This window comes from Oncorhynchus keta, chromosome 35 (genome assembly GCF_023373465.1).
Source record: "Oncorhynchus keta strain PuntledgeMale-10-30-2019 chromosome 35, Oket_V2, whole genome shotgun sequence".
NCBI lineage: Eukaryota > Metazoa > Chordata > Actinopteri > Salmoniformes > Salmonidae > Oncorhynchus > Oncorhynchus keta.
In genome coordinates, this window is record NC_068455.1 from 15,337,621 (window position 1) to 15,362,338 (window position 24,718).

The window sequence follows — 24,718 nt, forward strand, 5'->3', positions numbered from 1 at the left end:
TGCAAGAGAAACATTCATACTTGACACACAAACTAATCACATGCATGCACACCACTACCTAGGTTTTTGCGACAGATTTTCATGAGAATATTCTAAAATCCGCAGGAAACTATATGCGTATTTTACCAGCAGAGATGGGTTTTCATTTTTAAAAAAAGATTAATTGCAAAAAACTGTGATAATGATAATGTAGTGCACATAAAAATGACTTTTGACATTACATTCTGTACCAAATGAAACATAGAATGGGTTTCCATCGCATTTTCCACCCTACTGATGGTTTTGTCCAAAAAACTGTTGCGTTATATTGCAAACTTGCCCACTCTAGTCTTGGCACAGCCAACAGCTTGAAGATACAGTGCGGGTAGACTACATGCATTGTGAGATCATTATGAATAAGAGCAATATTCTTTTTGTTTGTCAAACGACATCCAAGCATCAATCATCATGTCACCAAAATAAGATATTTATTGGTAAGGAGAATGTGCACTTTCACCACCCTGTGAAATTCACCATAACTTATATTATCTGTGGTCTAATAAACTGCATGTTTTACCGAGTCGTAATGGGAGGACCTAAGAACATATCATCGCGTGACTCCAAGTTTACTTCTATATGATGGTTATTACACCGAATGAAAACATAAGATGCAGCATGCAACAATTTCATCAATTCTACAGAGTTACAGTTCAAAATCTGTCAATTGATATAAATTCATTAGGCCCTTATCTATGGATTTCACATGACTGGGAATACAAATATGCCTCTGTTGGTCACAAATACTTTTTAAATAAAAGACGTGGATCATAAAACCAGTCATTATCTGGTGTGGCCACCATTTACATCATGCAGCGTCACACATCTCCTTCGGATAGAGTTGAACAGGCTATTGATTGTTGCCTGTGGAACCCTGTCCCACTCTTCAATGGCTGTGCAAAGTTTATGGATATTGGTGGGAACTGTACATGTCGATCCAGAGCATCCCAAACATGCTCAATGGGTGACGTCTGGTGAGTAATGCGACATGAAGCAGTGCATTATCATACTGAAAGATGACGTGAAGGCAGCGGATGAATGGCCTCTGAATCTCGTCACGGTATCTCGGTGCGTTTAAATTGCCATCAATAAAATGCAATTGCGTTCCTTGTCCGTAGCTTACGCCTGCCCATACCATAACCCCACTGCCGCTATTGGGCATTCTAATCACAACGTTGACATCAGCAAACCGCACACCCACATGACGCCATACACGCGGTCTGCCATCTGCCCGGTACAGCTGAAACCGGGATTGATCCGTGAAGAGCACACCTCTCCAGCGTGCCAGTGAAGGTGAGCATTTACCCTCTGAAGTCAGTTAGGATGCCAAACAGCAGTAAGACCAAGATGAGGAGCACGCAGATGAGCTTCCCTGAGATGGTTTCTGACAGTTTGTGCAGAAATTCTTCAGTTGTACAAACCCTGTTTCATCAGCTGTCCGGGTGGCTGGTCTCAGACGATCCCACAGGTGAAGAAGCAGAATATGGAGGTCCTGGGCTGGCGTGGTTACACGTGTCTGCGGTTGTGATCCCGGTCGGACGTAGTGCCAAATTCTCTAAAACGTTTGAGGCGGCTTATGGTAGAGAAATGAACATTAAATTATCTGGCAATCACTCGGGTGGACATTCCTGCAGTCAGCATGCCAACTGCACACTCCCTCAAAACTTGAGACATCTGTGGCATTGTATCGGATGACAAAACTGTACATTTTAGAGTGGCCTTTTATTGTCCCCAGCACAAGGTGCACCTGTGTACTGATCATGCTTTTTAATCAGCTTCTTAATCCATCCACCATACATGTGTGGCATATCATCTTGGCAAAGGAGAAATGCAAAACTTTTTGTGCATATGAAACATTAATTTATCTCAGCTCATGAAACATGGGACCAACGTGTTGCGTTTATATTTTTGTGGATATCAAAGTGGATATCAATATTTGCTCAAAGGCATTTTCAACGTAATTTCTCCCAAAATACATTTTACTGACACAAAAAGATCCCACCATGTCGAACAAACAAATTGTCTGTTGGCATTTATAAAATTGAACCGGCATATCCTGTTTCCATCAGTCAGATCGTGACTTTTTTTCCCTCCATGCATTAGGTAATTAATCTGCATGAAATGCTTGTTACACACACACACACACACACACACACACACACACACACACACACACACACACACACACACACACACACACAAATTTGAGGAGGTGAAGGCACTAGGATGAATCCTCTGAGGGGTGAGGCCAGGACGGGTAACATCAGCTAATCAGTGTGAGGCTGAGACGGAGAGAGCATTCGCCAGGCGGTCTACTTATAAACCAACTTCAGTGAGAGAACATCCTAAACCCTGACCTACTTCAGAACTTTAAGACTGTTTTCTCTCCTGAAAGCTTAGCACCGAGAAAAGACAAGATACAAGAAAAATAAACCAACCCAGCAACTTAACAGCCAGCCCACACAGGTGTTTATGTCGTCTCCCACAGTGGATTACATCAACACACACACACAAACACACACACACACACACAAATATCTTGATTTCAACTGATTCATGTTCATTTCAGATGTAATTTGAAATATATCACATGCAGTCCATCGCATCATAATATATTAGCAGTAGACATATAAATATAATTAATATAACATATAGCCACAAATTGTCGAGCAGCTTTGCACCTTCTAGTCATTCTATTTCTATGAAAGTAGTCTGGGGACAGACAGTCTGTCAGCCACCGAGCTGAACAGCATCCTGTTCACTCGCTTGCACGCACAGACACCCTGAAGTAGCATCCTGTTAGTGTTTATCTCTTGAGAGGGAGAGGGGGGATGAGGACAACTCCAACCCCCTCCAGCCAGCTGGCTGTCTTCTCCTGGATCTGTCCCCGCTTTGCCTGCCTCATCTGGCCCAGTTCCCCCAGCAGAAAGTCCTCTCTCTGCTGCAGCTTGACGATCAGTGAGGAGGCCTGGACTTGGACCATCACCGTCCCTGTCCCAGACACCTTGCCTGGCAGCACTGCCCCATCACAGGCTTGTGGGAGCACAGACCCTGGCCTACAAGGCTGGTGATGGTTTGGAAGTAGCTGTGGCCCCTGGAGACTTGGCCTGTAACTACAGCAACCAGATGTAGGAGTTGAAGTACAGGACTCAGCCAAGCCATGCAGCCTGAGAGCCACTCGCCTCTCAATCTCCTCCAACTCCTCAGCGTCTTGAAGAACACTCTGCGCTTTTCTGTTCTGTTGGGACAGAAGAAGAAAGGAGGCATTGACAAACAGTTCAGTGCAATGAATTGCAGGATCTGCCTCTTTCAGTATATCATCTGAGACAATTACTTCCTACTAAAATGTTTTTATCTCTAAAACAAAATGACTGCTAGGCCCCAGCAGCATTTCATTTACACTGATGACTCTCATGGGGGAGGAGTGTGTGTGTGCTTGTGCATACGGCATTAGTGCATTCATGCGCGATAATGGGTGAGAATTTGGCAGACATTTTGATATTCCACCAGACACTTCCCACATTAGTGTAGAGAGAGAGAGCGAGAACGAGAGAGAAAAAGAGAAAGAGATTGAGAGGGAGGGAACGAGAGAGGATAATTAATGTAGCCTATATTATTAGGTGACCTAGATGTGCTGATTGTGAGGTTGGTAATAATTCCCAGCTGTATCAGTGCAATGATATGAATAAAATTGGAAGCTATGCAAGCCTAGAGTCTGGAGAGAAGCAATAAGCAAATAGGCTATATAGCATAATGAAATGTAATGCTGTACACAAAAGCACAGATTTAGGCATTCATATTCCAAATGAAAGAGCTCAATTCACAAGCCACTTCAATTGAGAAAATGAATCCAGAAAATGATTTCCCAAAGAGAGAAAGAGCGAGAAAGAGCGAAAAGGAGAGAGAGGAACAGGAGCACATATTGCCATCAGACCCACTCCCACTTGAACTGCATAATTCAAGTCCTCCAGAACATTGAAGTTTCCTCTTTTCGCTCTGACAAATTCTCTTTCTCAAAATGTCCTAAAACATTTCCTCTCCTCCTTTAGTCCAATGACCTGAAAGAACTGACGAGGTGAAAGCCAATCTAATGATGAGCTTCCACCTGTCCAGTCTTTTCCAATCATTGAAGACAGTAGAGGACGAGAGGACGGAATTTCATACAATTTATAAAGAGCCAAACGTTGATTCCTTGCCAGTTGGTATTCACCTGCTGTGTGAGGGTGTGCATTACCTGTCTTGTGTATGTGTCCTTCAGCCCTGTGTGCAGCTTCAGCAGCATGTTGTCCAGTTGTTCCAGACCCTCCTTGTCCTTGTAACTGTAGGGAAAGCACCTATTGACAACTTGGTGTACAGGTGACATGTTCTCTACAGTGTCCTCCTCTCTCAGGTCTGAGAGCTGGCTGTCCACAACACTATCCTACAGAGAGAGGGAGGGGGGAGAGAGGGAGGAAGGAGCGAGGAGAGAAGGAAAGAGAGGGTTGAGAAAGTGAGAAATAAAGAACCACTGTTCATAATGCATGATCCTGGGAAATTAATATCAAACCTCAAAAGTTCTGTTATTAAATTAAAGATGCAATATGTAACTTTTGGGGTAACTCAGCCAAATTCACATAGAAATATGAGTAATAGATCTGTCATTCTCATTGAAAGCAAGTCTGAAAAGCGGTAGATCTGTTCTATGTGCATTATTTCTATGATTCCCGTTCTTAAGTTTAGTTTTTGCGTCTTTTACTTTCGGTATTGTACACCAGCTTCAAACAGCTGAAAATACAATATTTTTTGTTAGGGAAAATATATTTCACAGCGGTTTAGATGGTACAATGATTCTCTACACTACACTTGCTTGTTTTGTTACATAAACTGAAATTAGGCAAACTATTTGAATTTTAGCAACCAGGAAATGGCATGTAATAATAACAAAATTCTTTGATTTTCTCTGAGCTCCTCCCTTCTATCTCTCCTTTCACTCTCTGCTCCTGAGTGGAGCAGCGGTCTAAGGCACTGCATCTCAGTGCTAGAGGCGTCACTACAGACCCTGGTTTGATTCCAGGCGTTATCACAACCGGCCGTGATTGGGAAACCCATAGGGTGGCACACAATTGGCCCAGCGTTGTCCGGGTTAGGGTTTGGCCGGTGTAGGACGTCATTGTAAATAAGAATTTGTTCTTAACAGACTTGCCAAGATAAATAAGGGTTAAAAAAATAATAATTAAAAGGAGCTTTTCTCAAGATCGGACTTCCTGTGTAATTGCAGCTCTCCTCCAATATTGATCCATGTGGGTCTAGTTCTAATCAACTGCCCAACAGCAGCCTCCCTCCTAGGAGAGGTCAGATAGAGTCCAGGCACATACATACTATAGGCATTGTCGCAAATTGTACCCTATGTGGCCCTGGTCAAAAGTAGTATGTTATATAGGGTTTCATTTGGGACGCAGGCCATGACTGTGGATAAACTCCATACAGGCATATGGCAGACTCTCTACACTAACCCTCCAACAGACACCGATAGATCATAGACCAGGTCCTGGAGCCTCCATACATTCAACACATACGCTGAACAAAATATAAAATGCAACATGTGAAGTGTTGGTCCCACGTTTCATGAGCTGAAATAAAATATTGTCCATATACACAAAATGCTTATTTCGCAAAAATTGTGCACAAATTTGTTTACATCCCTGTTAGTGAGCATTTCGACTTTGCCAAGATAATCCATCCACTTGACAGGTGTGGCATATCAAGAAGCTGATTGAACAGCAGGATAATTACTTTTTATTTATTTATTTTTTTATTTCACCTTTATTTATTTAACCAGGTAGGCTAGTTGAGAACAGGTTCTCATTTGCAACTGCGACCTGGCCAAGATAAAGCATAGCAGTGTGAACAGACAACACAGAGTTACACATGGAGTAAACAATTAACAAGTCAATAACACAGAGAAAAAAGGGGAGTCTATATACAATGTGTGCAAAAGGCATGAGGAGGTAGGCGAATAATTACAATATTGCAGATTAACACTGGAGTGATAAATGATCAGATGATCATGTACAGGTAGAGATATTGGTGTGCAAAAGAGCAGAAAAGTAAATAAAAACTGTGGGGATGAGGTAGGTGAAAATGGGTGTGCTATTTACCAATAGATTATGTACAGCTGCAGCGATCGGTTAGCTGCTCAGCTAGCTGATGTTTGAGGTTGGTGAGGGAGATAAAAGTCTGCAACTTCAGCGATTTTTGCAATTCGTTCCAGTCACAGGCAGCAGAGTACTGGAACGAAAGGCGGCCGAATGAGGTGTTGGCTTTAAGGATGATCAATGAGATACACCTGCTGGAGCGCGTGTTACGGATGGGTGTTGCCATCGTGACCAGTGAGCTGAGATAAGGCGGAGCTTTACCTAGCATGGCCTTGTAGATGACCTGGAGCCAGTGGGTCTGGCGACGAATATGTAGCGAGGGCCAGCCGACTAGAGCATACAAGTCGCAGTGGTGGGTAGTATAAGGTGCTTTAGTGACAAAACGGATGGCACTGTGATAAACTGCATCCAGTTTGCTGAGAAGAGTGTTGGAAGCAATTTTGTAGATGACGTCGCCGAAGTCGAGGATCGGTAGGATAGTCAGTTTTACTAGGGTAAGCTTGGCAGCGTGAGTGAAGGAGGCTTTGTTGCGGAATAGAAAGCCAATTCTTGATTTGATTTTCGATTGGAGATGTTTGATATGGGTCTGGAAGGAGAGTTTGCAGTCTAGCCAGACACCTAGGTACTTATAGGTGTCCACATATTCAAGGTCGGAACCATCCAGTGTGGTGATGCTAGTCGGGCATGAGGGTGCAGGCAGCGATCGGTTGAAAAGCATGCATTTGGTTTTACTAGCGTTTAAGAGCAGTTGGAGGCCACGGAAGGAGTGTTGTATGGCATTGAAGCTCGATTGGAGGTTAGATAGCACAGTGTCCAATGACGGGCCGAAAGTGTATACAATGGTGTCGTCTGCGTAGAGGTGGATCAGGGAATCGCCCGCAGCAAGAGCAACATCATTGATATATACAGAGAAAATAGTCGGCCCGAGAATTGAACCCTGTGGCACCCCCATAGAGACTGCCAGAGGACCGGACAACATGCCCTCCGATTTGACACACTGAACTCTGTCTGCAAAGTAATTGGTGAACCAGGCAAGGCAGTCATCCGAAAAACCGAGGCTACTGAGTCTGCCGATAAGAATATGGTGATTGACAGAGTCGAAAGCCTTGGCAAGGTCGATGAAGACGGCTGCACAGTACTGTCTTTTATCGATGGCGGTTATGATGTCGTTTAGTACCTTGAGTGTGGCTGAGGTGCACCCGTGACCGGCTCGGAAACCAGATTGCATAGCGGAGAAGGTACGGTGGGATTCGAGATGGTCAGTGACCTGTTTGTTGACTTGGCTTTCGAAGACCTTAGATAGGCAGGGCAGGATGGATATAGGTCTGTAACAGTTTGGGTCCAGGGTGTCTCCCCTTTGAAGAGGGGGATGACTGCGGCAGCTTTCAATCCTTGGGGATCTCAGACGATATGAAAGAGAGGTTGAACAGGCTGGTAATAGGGGTTGCGACAATGGCGGCGGATAGTTTCAGAAATAGAGGGTCCAGATTGTCAAGCCCAGCTGATTTATACGGGTCCAGGTTTTGCAGCTCTTTCAGAACATCTGCTATCTGGATTTGGGTAAAGGAGAACCTGGAGAGGCTTGGGCGAGGAGCTGCGGGGGGCCGGAGCTGTTGGCCGAGGTAGGAGTAGCCAAGCGGAAGGCATGGCCAGCCGTTGAGAAATGCTTGTTGAAGTTTTCGATAATCATGGATTTGTCGGTGGTGACCGTGTTCCCTAGCCTCAGTGCAGTGGGCAGCTGGGAGGAGGTGCTCTTGTTCTCCATGGACTTCACAGTGTCCCAGAACTTTTTGGAGTTGGAGCTACAGGATGCAAACTTCTGCCTGAATAAGCTGGCCTTAGCTTTCCTGACTGACTTACACAGGTGCACCTTGTGCTAGGGAACCGCAGACCACGTGTAACCACGCCAGCCAAGGACTTCTTCATCTGCGGGATCATCTGAGACCAGCCACCCGGGCAGCTGATGAAACTGGATTTTCACAACCAAAGAATTTCTGCACCAACTGTCAGAAACAATCTCAGGGAAGCTAATCTGCATGTTCGTCCTTACCAGGGTCTTGACCTGACTGCAGTTCGGCGTCGTAACCAACTTCAGTGGACAAATGGTCACATTCAATGGCCACTGGCACGAGGGATAAGTGTGCTTTTCACAGATGCATCCCGGTTTCAACATTACCGGGCAGATGGCATTGTGTGGGCGAGCGGTTTACTGATGTCAACATTGTGAACAGAGTGCCCCACGGTGGCAGTGGGGTTATGGTATGGGCAGGCATAAGCTATGGACAACAAACACTAATGCACGGCCCTGTCACAAGGATCTGTAGACATTTTCTGGAAGCTGATAATGTCACAGTTCTTCCACGGCCTGCACACTCACCTGAATTGTCGCCCATGAGCCTGTTTGCGATGCTCTGGATTGACGTGTACGACAGCGTGTTCCAGTTCCCGCTAACATCCAGCAACTTCGTACAATCATTGAAGAGGAGTGGGACAACGTTCCACAGGCCACAATCAATAGCCTGATCAACTACGCAAATGAGATGTGTCGCCCTGCATGAGGCAAATGGTGGTCACACCAGATACTGACTGGTTTTCTGATCCACGCCCTACCTTTAAAAAAATTAAGTATCTGTGACAAACAGAAGCATATCTGTATTTCCAGTTGGGCTGTCCCTGACCAAAAAATATCTTAGTCGACCAGGATTCATCTGTTCTTTCGATCAATCGATTGGTTGAAATGTTAAAATTGGTTTGATTCTGTATATAGACACATCCTATGTTTGAATCAAATCAACTATATGCACTGAGCTTGTCTGATGCTTTAAACCACACTGTTTGATTAAATCATTAAAAGAGACAAATGACTAGAGGGAGTCAGACCACAAATCGATTTGATTGTGCTGCCTGGCTTAGACTTTCTGCGTTGTGTTAAAAATAAAAACACAGTGGGTGACTGTGTGCCGGGTTCCCATTGCCTCTCTGTCCTCCCTGCTGCAACTTCCACCACAGAACATCAGTGTGTGTGTAGCGCTGTCCCTGTTGCTTGAGCTGCAACATAATTCAAGCCATTTCTGACTGAAAAGTTGTTACCAAAATCCCTAATTTGTTTAGGAAAAACATTCCCTATTCCCTGAACCCTTGCTCTCTTCACATAAAACGTGAGCATCACATGTGACCAATAGGGCCTGAGCTATAGCCTATTATAATCACATCAATAAATTGGTTATAACTAACTTCGAACATAGTAATGTCGACAGCAAAATGGATGTGGAGGACGTGAAAAATACATTGGAAATGGGTGAATGTTTACTGGTTGCTCAGGAGGGAAAGGAGAAGTCAGATGTGTGAAAGACAAGTGACTTAGTTGTAGAAACTACAGGAGATCCAGATAAAGGAGGGTATAGGAACAAGCACTGCGTGAGTATAATGCGTACCAAACTGTTTCTGTTAGACTACAGTATTATTTTTACTGACCATTTGGGACAGTGTAAACACTAAATAAATAAGTGTAACAGAGAGTCTGTTCTAACACCCCCAAAAAATGAATATATAAAGTCTTTATCACAGCTCCCTTTGTTATTTAATTTTAAAACTAAAATGCTTGATTGCATTTCACATCATTAATGTCTTGTATGCCGTGTGATGGCATGAACGAATACATGATTGATTGATAGATACAGTAGCCTATATATTGAATTATAGGTCTAAATCAGTTACGGTATTAAGACTAAACAGGATTCGCTCTTAGGTCTACAGCTCGATGGTGGTTATACAAAGAACCTATACGAAGACTACTAATGATAATGACATTACTTATTATTATAATGAGGATCATAATAATAACAACAAAATGAAAGGGAAGGTTATTATAATAAATATACTTTTTTTCTACAATTTGGAACAGAGTAAACACTAAATAAATGAAATAATTCCAGAGAGGCTGGTCTCACGAAAGAAAACGGGTAAAGTCTTTATTACAGCAAAGCAAAGATTAAAAACAGACCATGTGTGATATTGTTGCGTGAGGCTTGGTGCTCACAGAATCAGTAGGCTATTAAACACACACTCAAACAGGCAACAGAAGCAACTTCTGTCTTATTTCTGTACATGCATATGGATGATTTATAAAGCCAGGCACATTTAGCAGTTAGGCTGTTGATTATAGACCTAATTAAGTTGGGGTTTCCTCTCTCCTCTTAGACAATAAGGCAAGGGCTGTTTTCTCATCTCCTAACTCTGCTGCTTCCTCCGCCACATTGTTCTCAACACCAATATGCTGGTTTGCTATGATGCACACAGCAACATGGTCTAGGAAAAGTCGCCAATAAAACAGCGTACTGATGTGTTTCAGAACCGTGGACAACGACCAGAACCGTGGACAACGACCACATACAATTTCAGTAGCACGTCTTATACTGACGGACTGTGCCACCCCCACGGCTTCCACAATGGATCAGTCCACTCAGACAGGCGCCAATCAGACTGGTGTCAGGTATACCATGATTATTTTATTTTTTTGCTACTGCTCAAGTAAAGAATCTCAGTCGACCAACAGCCTTCAGACCAGTGAACTAAAAGGGGTCAGTCGTAATTCCCAGTCATGTGAAATCCATAGATTAGGGCCTAATGATTTTATTTCAATTGACTGATTTCCTTATATGAACAGTAATTCAGCAAAATATTTGAAATTGTTGCGTTTATATTTTTTTATATTATAAACCAGGTACTACGGGTCCTGTATGCTGATAGGCTGAAACAGCATTCCAGCCATTTGTATGTCAGATAAAATATACCACTGCTATGCTGCAAAAATAATAGTTTATTGTTCAATTTATGTTGGTAACCAGTTTATAATTCCTCCTATAGGTCGTGAGAAATTCTGAAACGGATCATTAATTCACATTTGATCTACATCAAATCTTAAAAGTTATTCCCAGATATGTCCCCAAAAAATGTTACCCAATTTTTAAGTGATAAGGCAGTGAACAGCAAGACTAGCGAGTTAATAATTGGGACATATTACATTTCTCACAAAAGGCAACAAAGCTTAATTTTTTTATTTGAAATTAAATGGCTTTGAGGTAGATTAAAGTACTAGTTTAAATAATTCACATTAATGTATTCGACTGGACTTCAATAATCAAAACCCTGGGAGTCCAACTGTGGGTTTCAAACATACTGATAGAAACACCATGAAAGGAAGCGGTTTCTGTTGTACTTTAGGGAAAACACTCAAAGGACTTCTGATAGGTTTATTTCTAATGAAACTGCACTTCATTTTGAACTTCTACAATCCTCAAATTCACTTCTCTGTGATCTGCATGCAGAGAGGGAATCAGAGCAGGATGCCAAAAACATCTCCTCTCCATGGAGGCTCTCTTAATAACTTCATGTCAATCTGAATCACACTCAGACAGAGATGAGAACTCAGAACGGTAGTGAATCATTCTGTCAGACACTGCAGAGGTTGTTCATGAGAGTGAGAAAGAGGATATGTAGTTCTGTAAATGTATGTACTTCTGTCCTTGAGCTGTTCTTGTCTATGTCATTCTGTATTATGTTTCATGTGTTGTGTGGACCCCAGGAAGAGTAGCTGCTGCTTTTGCAACAGCTAATGGGATCCCAATAAAATACCAAAAGATACAGGTAGTACTAGTGGGAAAGAGCAGGTTAGAAGGAGGCTATTAGTTCCTTAATAATTGTGTTTCACTGTCTCTTACTGTCTCCATGTTGGTTTTGTTTAAATGCCATGCAAAACCTAGTCAATTACACTGTAGAGTAGACAGAACATATTTTACATTTCTGGTTAAAAGCAGTGCTGAGGCACTGAGAAGACAGAGGAAGCACTAGCCTTACCATCCAGCACCAGAAGAGTGGCTCCTGTCTCTTCCACTCCAGGTAGGCCTCCAACAACTGACTGAGAGTCTGTAGACGCTCCACCTCCTGCAACACACAGACAGACAAGGGACATTCTTTTAACCCAGCCTGCCTCAACCACTGTCAAACACACACAGACAGGAGACATTTAGCTCATAATTAATGCTCTCAAAAATCTTCATTGGTTTAACCTGCCTGTCTTGTCTTCCTCAAAACATATGCATGTTTATTTGATTTCATCTGCTAGTGAGCTGAGGTCTATGGCCTACTTTAGTTTCTGCCAGGCATGTTTCCCTCTGAGTGTTACTCCATCTCCCCAGGTAGTTACTTCCTCTCCATTGTGTATTTTTCTTGTGTCGCTAATAATATGACATTTAGGAGATGCTTTTATCCATAGCAACTAATAGTCATGAGTGTATACATTTTAAGTACAGGTGGTCCCGGGAATCAAACCCACTACCCTGGTGTTGCATGTGCTATTCTCTACCAACCAGCGTTACACGGTATACCGAAAACCTCTGTACTTTTTCACTACAAAAAAATGGTTCGATACTAGAATTTTTGTTACATTTGGTACTTTTGTCAAATGTGTTTCACGTGATTGAGAGGATGAAGTCTGTCTGTCAGTGCAGCCCCTTTATAGTGTGAAGAGCAACGTTCCTGCTCCACTACCTCACCCATTGCTAGAGCTGTCCGGGCTGCATTAGCGCCCCACTCATGATGCACAGAAGTTAACATGATTGAATACTTGAACACTTACAATGCAAGACGATACCGGCAGCTTCCAGCTTTAATTGTAGGGAAACTTTCGTTGCTAGCTTAGGCTACAGCTGAATTCACTGCCCTAGTACTTTGTTATGATCATATGCTGATTACATAATATATGCTGATTTCAAAGCTGATTGTCACCAAAAATGTTTTTAATTCACTTGGTCTCCCTCACTTCATCTCCCTCGCCTTCTGTCTGGTTTCCACTAGGTTCCATAGCTAAAGTCAGAGTCAATAGCCACTTTCTGCCTTGCAAATGGCCTCAATCATTTCTTAAAGAGACTACACACTTTCATAAAATAAGAGATTGCTTCTTCTATGCAAATGTTGTTGATCAGTACAATAAAATATTGAATACTATTGAATACTATGCATTAGCCTGTATGGTGAATAGACCTAAGCTACATCTTGATTTACCCATTTATCTGTTTTTTTTAAATAAACTTGTACCCCTTTTTTGTGGTATCCAATTAGTAGTTACAGTCTTGTCTCATCGATGCAACTCCCATACGGACTCGGGAGAGGCAAAGGTTGAGAGCCACGCGTCCTCCGAAACACGACCCTGCCAAGCCGCACTACTACTTGACACACTGCTTGCTTAACCCGGAAGCCAGCTGCACCAATGTGTTGGAGGAAACATCGTACAACTGGCGAACGAAGTCAGATTGCAGGCGAAGGGCCCGCCGCAAGGAGTTGCTAGAGCGCGACGGGACAAGGAAATCCTGGCCGGCCAAACTCTCCCCTAACCCAGAAGACACTGGGCCAAACTCTCCCCTAACCCAGAAGACACTGGGTCAAACTCTCCCCTAACCCGGAAGACACTGGGCCAATTGTGCGCCGCCTCATGGGTCTCTTGGTCACAGCCGGCTGTGACACAGCCTGGGATCGAACGCAGGGCTGTAGTGATGCCTCAAGCACTGCAAAGCAGTGCCTTAGACCTCTGCGCCACTCGGAAGATTTACCCAGTTTATCAATATAGAGATTTATCATTCAAATAAATGATTACCATTATGTTGTTTTGTATTTAGTCAAATTGTATGTATGATTGTATAATTGATTCAATTAATGCATACATGGCTGTCTCAAATAAATATGCAATGATAATTGAATGCAAAAGATGCCCAACGACTGAAGAGCGGCAGGTAGCCTAGTGGTTAGAGCGTTGGGCCAGTACCCGAAAGGTTGCTTGATCTAATCCCCGAGCTGACAAGGTAAAAATCTGTCATTTTGCCCCTGAACAAGGCAGTTAATCCATTGTTCCGAGGCCATCATTGTAATTAAGAATTTGTTCTTAAATAAAAAGAGAGCAGTAGATGAGTCTGTCTGGATCAATTGCCATTCTGTGACTTTGGCTAATCCACCTTTTTTTTGTGTTGGTATCGAATATCGTGATACTGTACCTGGTATCGAAATCAAAAATCTGGTATTGTGACAACACTACTACCAACTGAGCTACAGAGGACACCAGAGCTCCTTCACTGCCTCCCTGGCTGGCATTGGTACAAAGCACTGTTTCGGTCAAAGGCTAAGTAAAGGTACAGGATGATCCTCCCTGTGGAGCTTTCCAGCTATTAAAGAAACAAAGTAGTAGAGATCTCTCTCTCTCTCCCCCTCTCTGGCTTTGCACACCACTCACATCTCTCCCAGGAGGGCTGCACCAGGGCCTTCACTACTTATAGTGTCAAAACACACTCTGGGAGGCACAGGCTCTTTTGGTCGTGTCTAGATTTTTCTTTCCCTCCCTTTTCAGAAAACAAGCACTCAAAAATAAATCTTTCTCCTTGTCTCTCCCTTTCTCTCCTCGTGCCCTTCCTAGTACTGACTCCCACAGCAACAAACTGTGCCCTAAGAAACACCTGTTACATGGTGAGGATGTACCCCTTAAACCCTACTGCTTAAAAGATCTCTCACTTTAAGGAAAAGGCTTCTGTTCCTCAACCAACAAATTTATAAAGCGTGGAGAGATACAGTGGAGGAAGGATATCCTTTTACCCACCAGCAACGTTCACAAGAACTCTTTACAAAGATGAAATATGTATACTGTGCCTCTCCTTCCTCATCTGTGATCTGTGGTTTGCCTGTGTCTGGTGATGGTAGCTGTGTTGAACATGATGGGGACAGGGGCAGGAGGACCTGTCACCTTTTTCAGGGCAGTTGAGCACATGCTGTGATGGTCATCAGAAGAGGGCTGGGAGGTGGACGTGGAGGGCATTGTGCTGGAGGAAAGGACCTAAGAAAATACGAGTCAGAGGCTATGGTGGTTATCCATTTCACCAGAACACACAGATTGAGAGACATTGGAACAAACCAGTATGACGATAATGATGTTCACACTCCATTGGTTGCATTATTGTGAAGTGTCTTTTGGGTTTTTAGAAAAGTATTTTAAAAATGAGAAGTATTATTACAGTCCAGGTTGAATGACTTGCCTGGTGAAGGAGTCTAGCTCTTTCCTCTTGAATGGAGAGCAACCTCCGCCACTGGAACCTGAGTTTCCCATACTGCCATTGGAGTCTCCTGAGGAGCCAGTCTTCCTTCAGGCCTCCTTGGCCATCTACATCCCCAAGGGAGCCTCCCTCTCTGGGGCTACTCAGTGAGATCTGAGATAAATCAAATCAAATGTGATTTGTCACATGTGCCGAATACAACAGGTGTAGGTAGACCTTACAGTGAAATGCTTACTTACAAGCCCTTAACCACCAACGCAGTTAAGAAAAATAAGTGTTAACCTCTTGAAGCTAGGGGGCACTATTTTTATTTTTGGAAAAAGAATGTTCCCAAAGTAAACGGCCTATTTCTCAGGACCAGATGCTAGAATATGCATATAATTGACAGCTTAGGATAGAAAACACTAAAGTTTCCAAAACTGTAAAAATATTGTCTGTGAGTATAACAGAACTGATATTGCAGGCGAAAGCCTGAGAAAATTCCAATCAGGAAGTTACTCTTATTTTGAAAGCTCTGTGTTCCTATGCATCCCTATTGACAATTGAAAGGGATATCAACCAGATTCCTTTTTCTATGGCTTCCCTAAGGTGTCTACAGCCTTTAGACATAGTTTCAGGCCTTTATTTTGAAGAATGAGCGTGAACGACCACATTACGTAAGTGGTCAGGTGGGGGCTTTCAGAGTGATTTTTGTGCAAAAGAGAGAGGCGGCCATTGTTCCTCCCGGTCCTATTGAAAAGCCAACTGTCCCGGTTGATATATTATCGAATAGATATTTGAAAAACACCTTGAGGATTGATTATAAAAAACGCTTGACATGTTTCTGTCGACATTATGGATATAAGGATATAATTTGGAATTTTTGTCTGCGTTGTCGTGACCGTTATTTCCGGTGGATTCCTGGGCATAACGCACCAAACTAACGGAGGTATTTGGATATAGAAAATATCTTTATGGAACAAAAGGAACATTTGATGTCTAACTGGGAGTCTCGTGAGTGAAAACATCCGAAGATCACCAAAGGTAAATGGTTAATTTGATTGGTTTTCTGATTTGTGACCAAGCTTCCTGATGCTAAGTGTACATAATGCTATGCTAGGCTATCGCTAAACTTACACAAACGCTTGTTTTGCTTTTGCTGTAAAGCATAATTTCAAAATCTGAGACGACAGGGTGATTAACAAAAGGCTAAGCTGTGTTTCGCTATATTTGATGAATATGAAAGACTTACAGAAAACGTTTGACCTCTCATTGCCAACAAACGGTATATAACAAAGTATTGAGAAACTTTTGTAGGTGACCAAATACTTATTTTCCACCATAATTTGCAAATAAATAAATTAAAAATCATACAATGTGATTTTCTGGATTTTTTTTCTCATTTTGTCTGTCATAGTTGAAGTGTACCTATGATGAAAATTACAGGCCTCTCATCTTTTTAAGTGGGAGAACTTGCACAATTGGTGGCTGACTAAATAATTTTTTGCCCCACTGTATATGGACATAAATTAATAACTTTATTGAACAAATCAAACATTTATTGTGGAACTGGGATTCCTGGGAGTGCATTCTGATGAAGAGCAAAGGTAAGTGAATATTTATAATGCTATTTCTGACTTCTGTGGATTCCACATCAAAATCACAGCATGTTTTGGAACTACTGAACATAACACGCCAATGTAAAAATGAGATTTTTGGATATAAATATGCACTATATCGAGAAAAAAAAACATACTTGTATTGTGTAACATGAAGTCCTATGAGTGCCATCTGATGAAGATCATCAAAGGTTAGTGATTCATTTTATCTATATTTCTGCTTTTTGTGACTCCTCTCTTTGGCTGGAAAAATGGCTGTGTTTTTCTGTGACTTGGTGGTGACCTAACAATCGTTTGTGGAGCTTTCGCTGTAAAGCCTTTTTGAAATCAGACACTGTGGCTGGATTAACGAGAATGTTCTCTTTAAAATGGTGCCTAATACTAGCATGTTTGAGAAATTAGATTTATGAAATTTCTGTTTGAATTTGGCGCCCTGCAATTTCACTGGTTGTGTTCCCAGACAGGTTAATGAGCGACCATAAAATAACAGTAGTGAGGCTATATATAGGGGGTACTGGTACAGAGTCAATGTGAGTGGGCAACGGTTAGTTGAGAGAATTATGTACATGTAGGTAGAGGTAAAATGACAACGCAAATAGTGCGGGTAACCACCAGCTGCTCAGGAGTCTTACGGCTTGGGGGTAGAAGCTGTTAAGAAGCCTCTTGGACCTAGACTTGGTGCTCCGGTACCACTTGCCGTGCAGTAGCAGAGAGAACAGTCTATGACTAGGGTGGCTAGTCTTTGACAATTTTTTGAGCCTTCCTCTGACACCGCCTGGTATAGAGGTCCTGAATGGCAGGATGCTTGATCCCAGTGATGTACTGGGCCGTATGCACTACCCTCTGTAGTGCCTTGCGGTCGGAGGCCAAGCAGTTGCCATACCAGGTGGTTCAGCTGTAGAACTTTTTTAGGATCTGAGGACCCATGCCAAATCTTTTCAGTCTCCTGAGGGGGAATAGGTGTTGTCGTGGCCTCTTCACGACTGTCTTGGTGTGTTTGGACTATAATTGTTTGTTGGTGATGTGGACAGCAAAGAACTTGAAACTCTCGACCCGCTTCACTACAGCTCCGTAGATGTTAAAGGGGGTCTGTTTGGCCTGCCTTTTCCTGACGTCCACGATCAGCTCCTTTGTCTTGATCACGTTGAGGGAGAGGTTGTTATCGTGGCACCACACAGCCAGGTATCTGACCTCTTCATAGGCTGTCTCATCGTTGTTGGTGATCAGGCCTACCACTGTTGTGTCGTCAGAAAACTTAATGATGGTGTTGGAGTCATGCTTGGCCATGCAGTCATGGGTGAACAGGGAGTACAGGAGGGGACTGAGCACGCACCTCTGAGGGGCCCCCATGTTGAGGATCAGCGTGGCAGATGTGTTGTTGCCTCCCCTTACCATGTGATCCAGTTGCAGAGGTGTTTAGTCCCAGGGTCCTTAGATTAGTGATGAGCTTTGAGGGCAGGAGTGCCTTTACCTCACCCTCTGACAATCACGACCAAAGGCTTGAGTCTAGAGAGTAAAGGTTTGTCTGGAGGGCACTCCACAAGATAGATCCATCTCAACATCTCCAAAGTGGAGGGATCATAGGCATATTTTTTCTCTTTAAATATTCATGGAATTTTGAATGATTTTCAGATTAGGGTGATTGGTGGGTTTTAAGTGTTTAAGACCAGAACGTAAGAGACTAATTATAATTTATTTATGAGAAAGGGGGAAATGTTTTTTGTGCTCTCATCTCCTTCCACTTACAGACATGGATTTCTAGTTCTATTGAGTCAGAAGCTCATCATCAGCAGAGCAACACTGCCACCTGCTAGACAAAAATGCCACTGCCACTTCAAATCAGTGTAAAAACAAAAAGATTTTACTTTTGTTAATACGGGTGGATTTTATTCATACACAAAACATATTTTGCACATATTTTGCTGTAAGACTTGAAAAAGAATGTCACCGTGGGTGGGAGTGAGAGGATATCCAGCTCCAGGGATCTTGCTCTCAGCAGGGCCTCCAGCAGGCTCCCTGAAGACAACACCCACCCAAACGCCACCAGCAGCTCTCGGCTCCCAACTTCACTCCTGGGACGGAGCCCGGCAGTCGTCACAACAATCCAGCTGGCACCGTAACCACACTGCCAGAGTGCCTCTCTCACATGGCTGTCTGCAGAGACACAATCACAATGATTAATTGAAGACAAAGAGTATGAAATGGACATAATAGTTACAATGGACACTATTCATACAGCATACGTACTCCTCCATAAATAATTACACTTACCCAAATCTGAAAGTGTTGTGCAAGAACATTCCAGTAGCAGTTTTTTCAGAAGAACACTATGAAGGAGCTTCCAGAACTCCACCACCTGAAATACACATTCCAAGGTAAGGAACCACCTGATGACTAAAGGAGATAAACAAATATCCCTCCTGTCATATGATAGAGCTCTGGTCCAAGGACATGTGTCTATCAGCGCACTGAGTGCAGCCCCTTGATAGTGTGAAGAGCAAAGTACCTGCTCCACTTAAGAGAGATGTGGACTCGGGTCACATGACTTGGACTCGAGTCAGACTCAAATATGATGACTTGCAACTCGACTTTAACACCAATGACTCGTGACTTGGACTTGAGCCTCATGACACGACCTGACTTGATACCCTCACCAAGCCCAAATATTAAAATTGATGCTATTAAAAAAAATAATAATAATAATGTGCAGCTCATCAAATTGTGCCAGCTGAGAAAAAGTTGTGCGTGGCAGTCCAGAGGAACGTCGGCGGGTGAATTCAGGTGGAGCCCTTGGGAAGATGATACCCCAAATTATTATTTTCGGATATAAAGACGACGCTGTATCAACAAAAAATTGATTGCAACTTGCAAAAAGTGCGGGAAGAAATTAGACATTTGAAGCTGCACAAAGAACGGTAAGTTGTGTACAGATGACAGCTATATATTTTATTACTTTACTGGTGTATCATGTAGGCTAACGTAATGTTAAATCAATGAGCCTCCACACAGTCAGTCAGTGTGGGAATGTGATCATTGCACCCAAGATTAAGCTACAACTGGCTAGGCAGTTGGTAGCCATAAGTTAACATGCTTGAATAATGCAACACGGCATGTAGAAATTGTTAATTACTGTTCGCAAAACAATGTGCATACAGGCTAGAACACTTACAATGCAAGACGATTCCGGTAGCTTCCAGCTTTAATTGTAGGGAAACTTCCCTTGCTAGCTTAGGCTACAGCTGAATTCACTACCCTAGTACTTTATTATGATCACAACATGCTGATTTCAAAGCGGATTTTCACAAAACACGTTATTAATTCACTTGGTCTCCCTCAAGCAAATGAGTTAGATTAAATGCAGCCCCTATAATGATGGAGAGCTCAAAAGTTGTTTATTTTGTATTATTGTGAAATAGATATCTTATGCTTCACAGAGCTGTGGCTGAATGACAACATTCTTAACACACAGCTGACTGGTTATACTCTATCAGCAGGATTTTGTAGGTGTCTACATACCATCACATAACGATGCTGGCACTAAAACCGCACTCGATGAGCTGTATTCCGAAATAAGCAAACAGAAAAATGCTCATCCAGAGGTGGCGCTCCTAGTGGTCGGGGACTGTAATACAGGGAAACTTAAATATGTTTTACCACATTTCTATCAGCATGTAAAATGTGCAAACAAAGGGAAAAAACTCAAGACCACCTTTACTCTACACACAGAGACGCGTACAAAGCTCTCCCTTGCCCTCCATTTGGCAAACTGTTGGACTAAATACCTCCCTCTGCATCTGGATCCTGGACTTCCTGACAGGCCGCCCCCAGGTGGTAAGGGTAGGTAACAACACATTAGACACACTGATCCTCAACACAAGGACCCCTCAGGGGTGCATGCTCAGTCCCCTCCTATACTCCCTGTTCACTCATGACTGCACAGCCAGACACGACTCCAACATCATTGAGTTTTCCGATGATACAACAGAGGTAGGCCTGATCACCGACAAGACAGCCTATACGGAGGAGGTCAGAGACCTGGCTGTGTGGTGCCAGGACAACAACCTCTCCCTCAATGTGTTCAAGACAAAGGAGATGATTGTGGACTACAGGAAAAGGAGGACCGAGCCTTCATTCTCATCGACGGGGCCGTTGAGGAGCAGGTTGAGAGCTTCAAGTCCCTTGGTGTCCACAACAACAAACTAACATGGTCCAAGCACACCAAGACAGTCGTGAAGAGGACACATCACCAACAAACTAACATGGTCCAAGCACACCAAGACAATCGTTGAAGAGGGCACGACAAAACCTATTTCCCCTCAGGAGACTGAAAAGATTTGGCATGGGTCCTCAGATCCTCAAAAGGTTCTACAGCTGCACCATCCTGACTGTTTTCATCACTGCCTGGTATGGCAACTGCTCGGCCTCCGGCCGTAAGGCACTACAGAGGGTAGTGCGTACGCTCCAGTACATCACTGGGGCCAAGCTTCTTGCTATCCAGGACCTCTATAACAGGTGGTGTCAGAGGAAGGCCCTAAAAATTGTCAAAGACTCCAGCCACCCTAGTCATAGACTGTTCTCTCTGCAACCACACAGCAAGCGGTACTGGAGCACCAAGTCTAGGTCCAAGAGGCTTCTAAACAGATTCTACCCCCAAGCCATAAGACTCCTGAACATCTAATCAAATGGATACCCAGACTATTTGCATTGCCTGCCCCTTTTACCCTTTTACGCCGCAGCTACTCTCTGTTATTATCTATGCATAGTCACTTTTATAACTCTACCTACATGTACACCACCGGTCAAAAGTTTTAGAACACCTACTTATTCAAGGGTTTTTCTTTATTTTTAATATTTTCTACATTATAGAATAATCGTGAAGACTTCAAAACTATGAAGAAACACATGGAATCACGTAGTAACCAAAAAAAGTGTTAAACAAATCAAAAATATTTCATATTTGAGATTCTTCAATTAGCCACCCTTTGCCTTGATGTCAGCTTTGCACACTCTTAGCATTCTCTCAACCAGCTTCATGAGGTAGTGACCTGGAATGCATTTCAATTAACAGTTATTTCCTTCTTAATGCGATTGAGCCAATCAGTTGCGTTGTGATAAGGTAAGGGGGTATACAGAAGATAGCCCTATTTGGTAAAAGACCAAGTCCATATGATGGCAAGAACAGCTCAAATAAGCAAAGAGAAATTACAGTCCATCATTACTTTAAGACATGAAGGTCAGTCAAAACGGAAAATTTTAAAAACTTTTAATGTTTCTTCAAGTGCAGTCGGAAAAACCATCAAGCGCTATGATGAAACTGGCTCTCATGAGGACCGCCACAGGAAAGGAAGAGACGGAGTTACCTCTGCTGCAGAGGATAAGATCATTAGAGTTACCAGCCTCAGAAATTGCAGCCCAATTTTAAGTTAAAGTAACACACATCTCAACATCAACTGTTCAGAATAGACTGTGAATCCAGGCCTTCATGGTCAAATTGCTGCAAAGAAACCACTACTAAAGGACACCAATATGAAGAAGAGACTTGCTTGGGCCAAGAAACACAAGCAATAGACATTAGACCGGTGGAAATTTGTCCTTTGTTCCGGAGTCCAAATTGGAGATTTTTGGTTCTAACCGCCGTGTCTTGTGGGTGAACAGATGATCTTCGCATGTGTATATCCCACCGTAAAGAGGAGGTTGTGTTTTGGTGTGGGGGTGTTAAGTTTACTATATCAATTTGACCATTTAAAAAAAACAAGCACACATCAAACTTGAAAAAGCCATACATGCACATTAATAAAATCATTGAGGATAACGCACAATAAAGTCTGGGACTTATTTCCATTGTGGTCCTTTTGACACAAGATGGAACACAGTATGGCAGTGAAATAATAAAACAAAAACAGAGAAGAACATCTTTCTCGTCATTCCAGTTATATCATAGGGGTTATTCATATAGACACAGAAGACATCAAACATATTTTTACTTTATGTGTAAAGCTGTCCAGAGAGGACATTGTTTTTTATAGACAGAGGCAACTCATTCCACTCTGAGGCTCCAGTATATAAGAAAGTACCATTCCCAGCATTACCAACCTGTATAAGCACACGTCAGCAACACCTGATCTGGTGCTGTGATTGTGTGCATCCCTAACACGAGGAAAGTAATCACTTAGATATCTGGGCACAGGACTATACATACTCCTGTAAACCAAACATAGTCTAATCTGGGACACCCTAGCCTCAACAGGCAGCCAGTTTAGTTCCTGAAAGCAGCTCCAGTTTAGTTCCTGAAAGCAGAGTCCTCCTCCCGTGGACTCACCTTCAATACTACCCCGATCAGCTTATTCTGGGCTATCTGGAGCTTCCCCTTCATAAATTTAGATAAGAGCCCAAACCAGTAAGTACAAGCATAGTCAAAATGGCATTGAATGAGGGCAGTAGCTAGCACTTTCATCGAGTCCTTATCAAGCAGCTTGGACCTTCTAGCCAAAAACGTAGTCCTGGCATTAACCTTCCCTAGCACCTTATTGGCCATGCTCACACCTCCCAAGCTTGCTGGTGTCACTGTCTGTGATTTATTTAGAAGTCAAGGCACACATTCTGCAGCGATTCACCATCCCATCTGGTTTGGGCTTAGTGTGACTGTCATTTGTTTTTAAACAGGACAATGACCCAACATACATCAAGGCTGTGTAAGGTCAATTTGACCAAGAACGAGAGTGATGGAGTGCTGCATCAGATGACCTGGCCTCCACAATCCCCCAATTTCAACCAAATTGAGATGGTTTGGGATCGGTCGGACTGCAGAGTGAAGGAAAAGCAGCCAACAAGTGCTCAACATATGTGGGAACTCCTTCAAGACTGTTGGAAAAACATTTCAGGTGAAGCTGGTTGAGAAAATGCCAAGAGTGTGCTAAGCAGTCTTCTAGGCAAAGGGTGGCTACTTGAAGAATTTTGATTTGTTGAACACCTTTTTGGTTACTACATGATTGATTCCATGTGGTATTCCATAGTTTTGATGTCTTCACTATTATTATACAATGTAGAGAGTAGTAAAAATAAAGAAACATCTTTGAATGAGTAGGTGTTCTAAACCTTTTGACCGGTAGTGTACATATTACCTCAAATACCTCGACTAACCAGTGCCCACGCACATTGACTCCGTACCAGTACCCCCTGTATATAGTCTCACTATTGTTATTTTACTGCTGCTCTTTAACTACTTGTTACTTTTATTTCTTATACTTATCCGTATTTTTTAAACTGCATTGTTGGTTAGGGGCTTGTAAGTAAGCATTTCACTGTTAGGTCTACACATGTTGTATGTGACAAATACAATTGGATTTGACAAAAGTGGTCCAGCACGAGCAACATCTGTACTTAGACGAGCTTCAAATGTATACTGAATCCAGTCACTATACAGCTCAACAACTCACCACATCCTCTCCTTTGTTAAACTTAGCCCGTCTGAACGTTTCTGCACTTGGTACACACTCCAAACCTAGTGAATATAGAAGTTTACAAAGTGATTCAATCACTTCTTTCGCTTTGACACTCTTTTCACGTTGCATTTTAAACTTTGTGGACAAATCGATTCTTCAACTTGCCCGGTGACGCTAAAAACTTCCGGGTAGTACAGTCGTCATAGGTTCACTTCCGTATTTGGGTACATCTACACGTCTGATTGGGTAGTAAATGTAATGGAACTGTACGACGTGTTTGTAAATTCACTCTGGAGTGCCAGAGTGCACTCGTAATATTCATTGCGTTGTTAGATTGTCAGTTTATAAATTCAAAGCATTTCGCTCTTGGAGTGTTCAGAGCGCACACTGGACACTCTGGCCGAGGAGAATGGCTG

General features: G+C 42.8%; 1 protein-coding gene across 1 annotated transcript; it reads right to left on the reverse strand.

Moving 5' to 3' along the window:
* Positions 1-2,174: 2,174 nt before the first annotated feature.
* tedc1 (tubulin epsilon and delta complex 1) lies at positions 2,175-24,524 on the reverse strand. The gene is made up of 8 exons (XM_035758797.2): positions 24,297-24,524; positions 19,132-19,216; positions 18,809-19,014; positions 15,245-15,415; positions 14,956-15,045; positions 12,027-12,113; positions 4,271-4,456; positions 2,175-3,274 (listed from the first exon to the last, which is right to left on the reverse strand). Exons 1-8 carry the CDS (start codon positions 24,429-24,431, stop codon positions 2,843-2,845), a joined length of 1,392 nt encoding a protein of 463 aa, XP_035614690.1. The 5' UTR covers positions 24,432-24,524; the 3' UTR covers positions 2,175-2,842.
* Positions 24,525-24,718: the final 194 nt, after the last annotated feature.

Bases quoted from the DNA above. Each gene is read 5' to 3' on its own strand.
- tedc1 (XM_035758797.2), bottom strand. From the start codon at position 24,431: ATGCAACGTGAAAAGAGTGTCAAAGCGAAAGAAGTGATTGAATCACTT. The intron at 15,046-15,244 runs GCAAGTCATTCA...GTATTTTCTTAG, and splicing joins GAGCTAGACTCCTTCACCAG to GTCCTTTCCTCCAGCACAAT. The intron at 3,275-4,270 runs GTAATGCACACC...CTGTCCCAACAG, and splicing joins AGGACACATACACAAGACAG to AACAGAAAAGCGCAGAGTGT.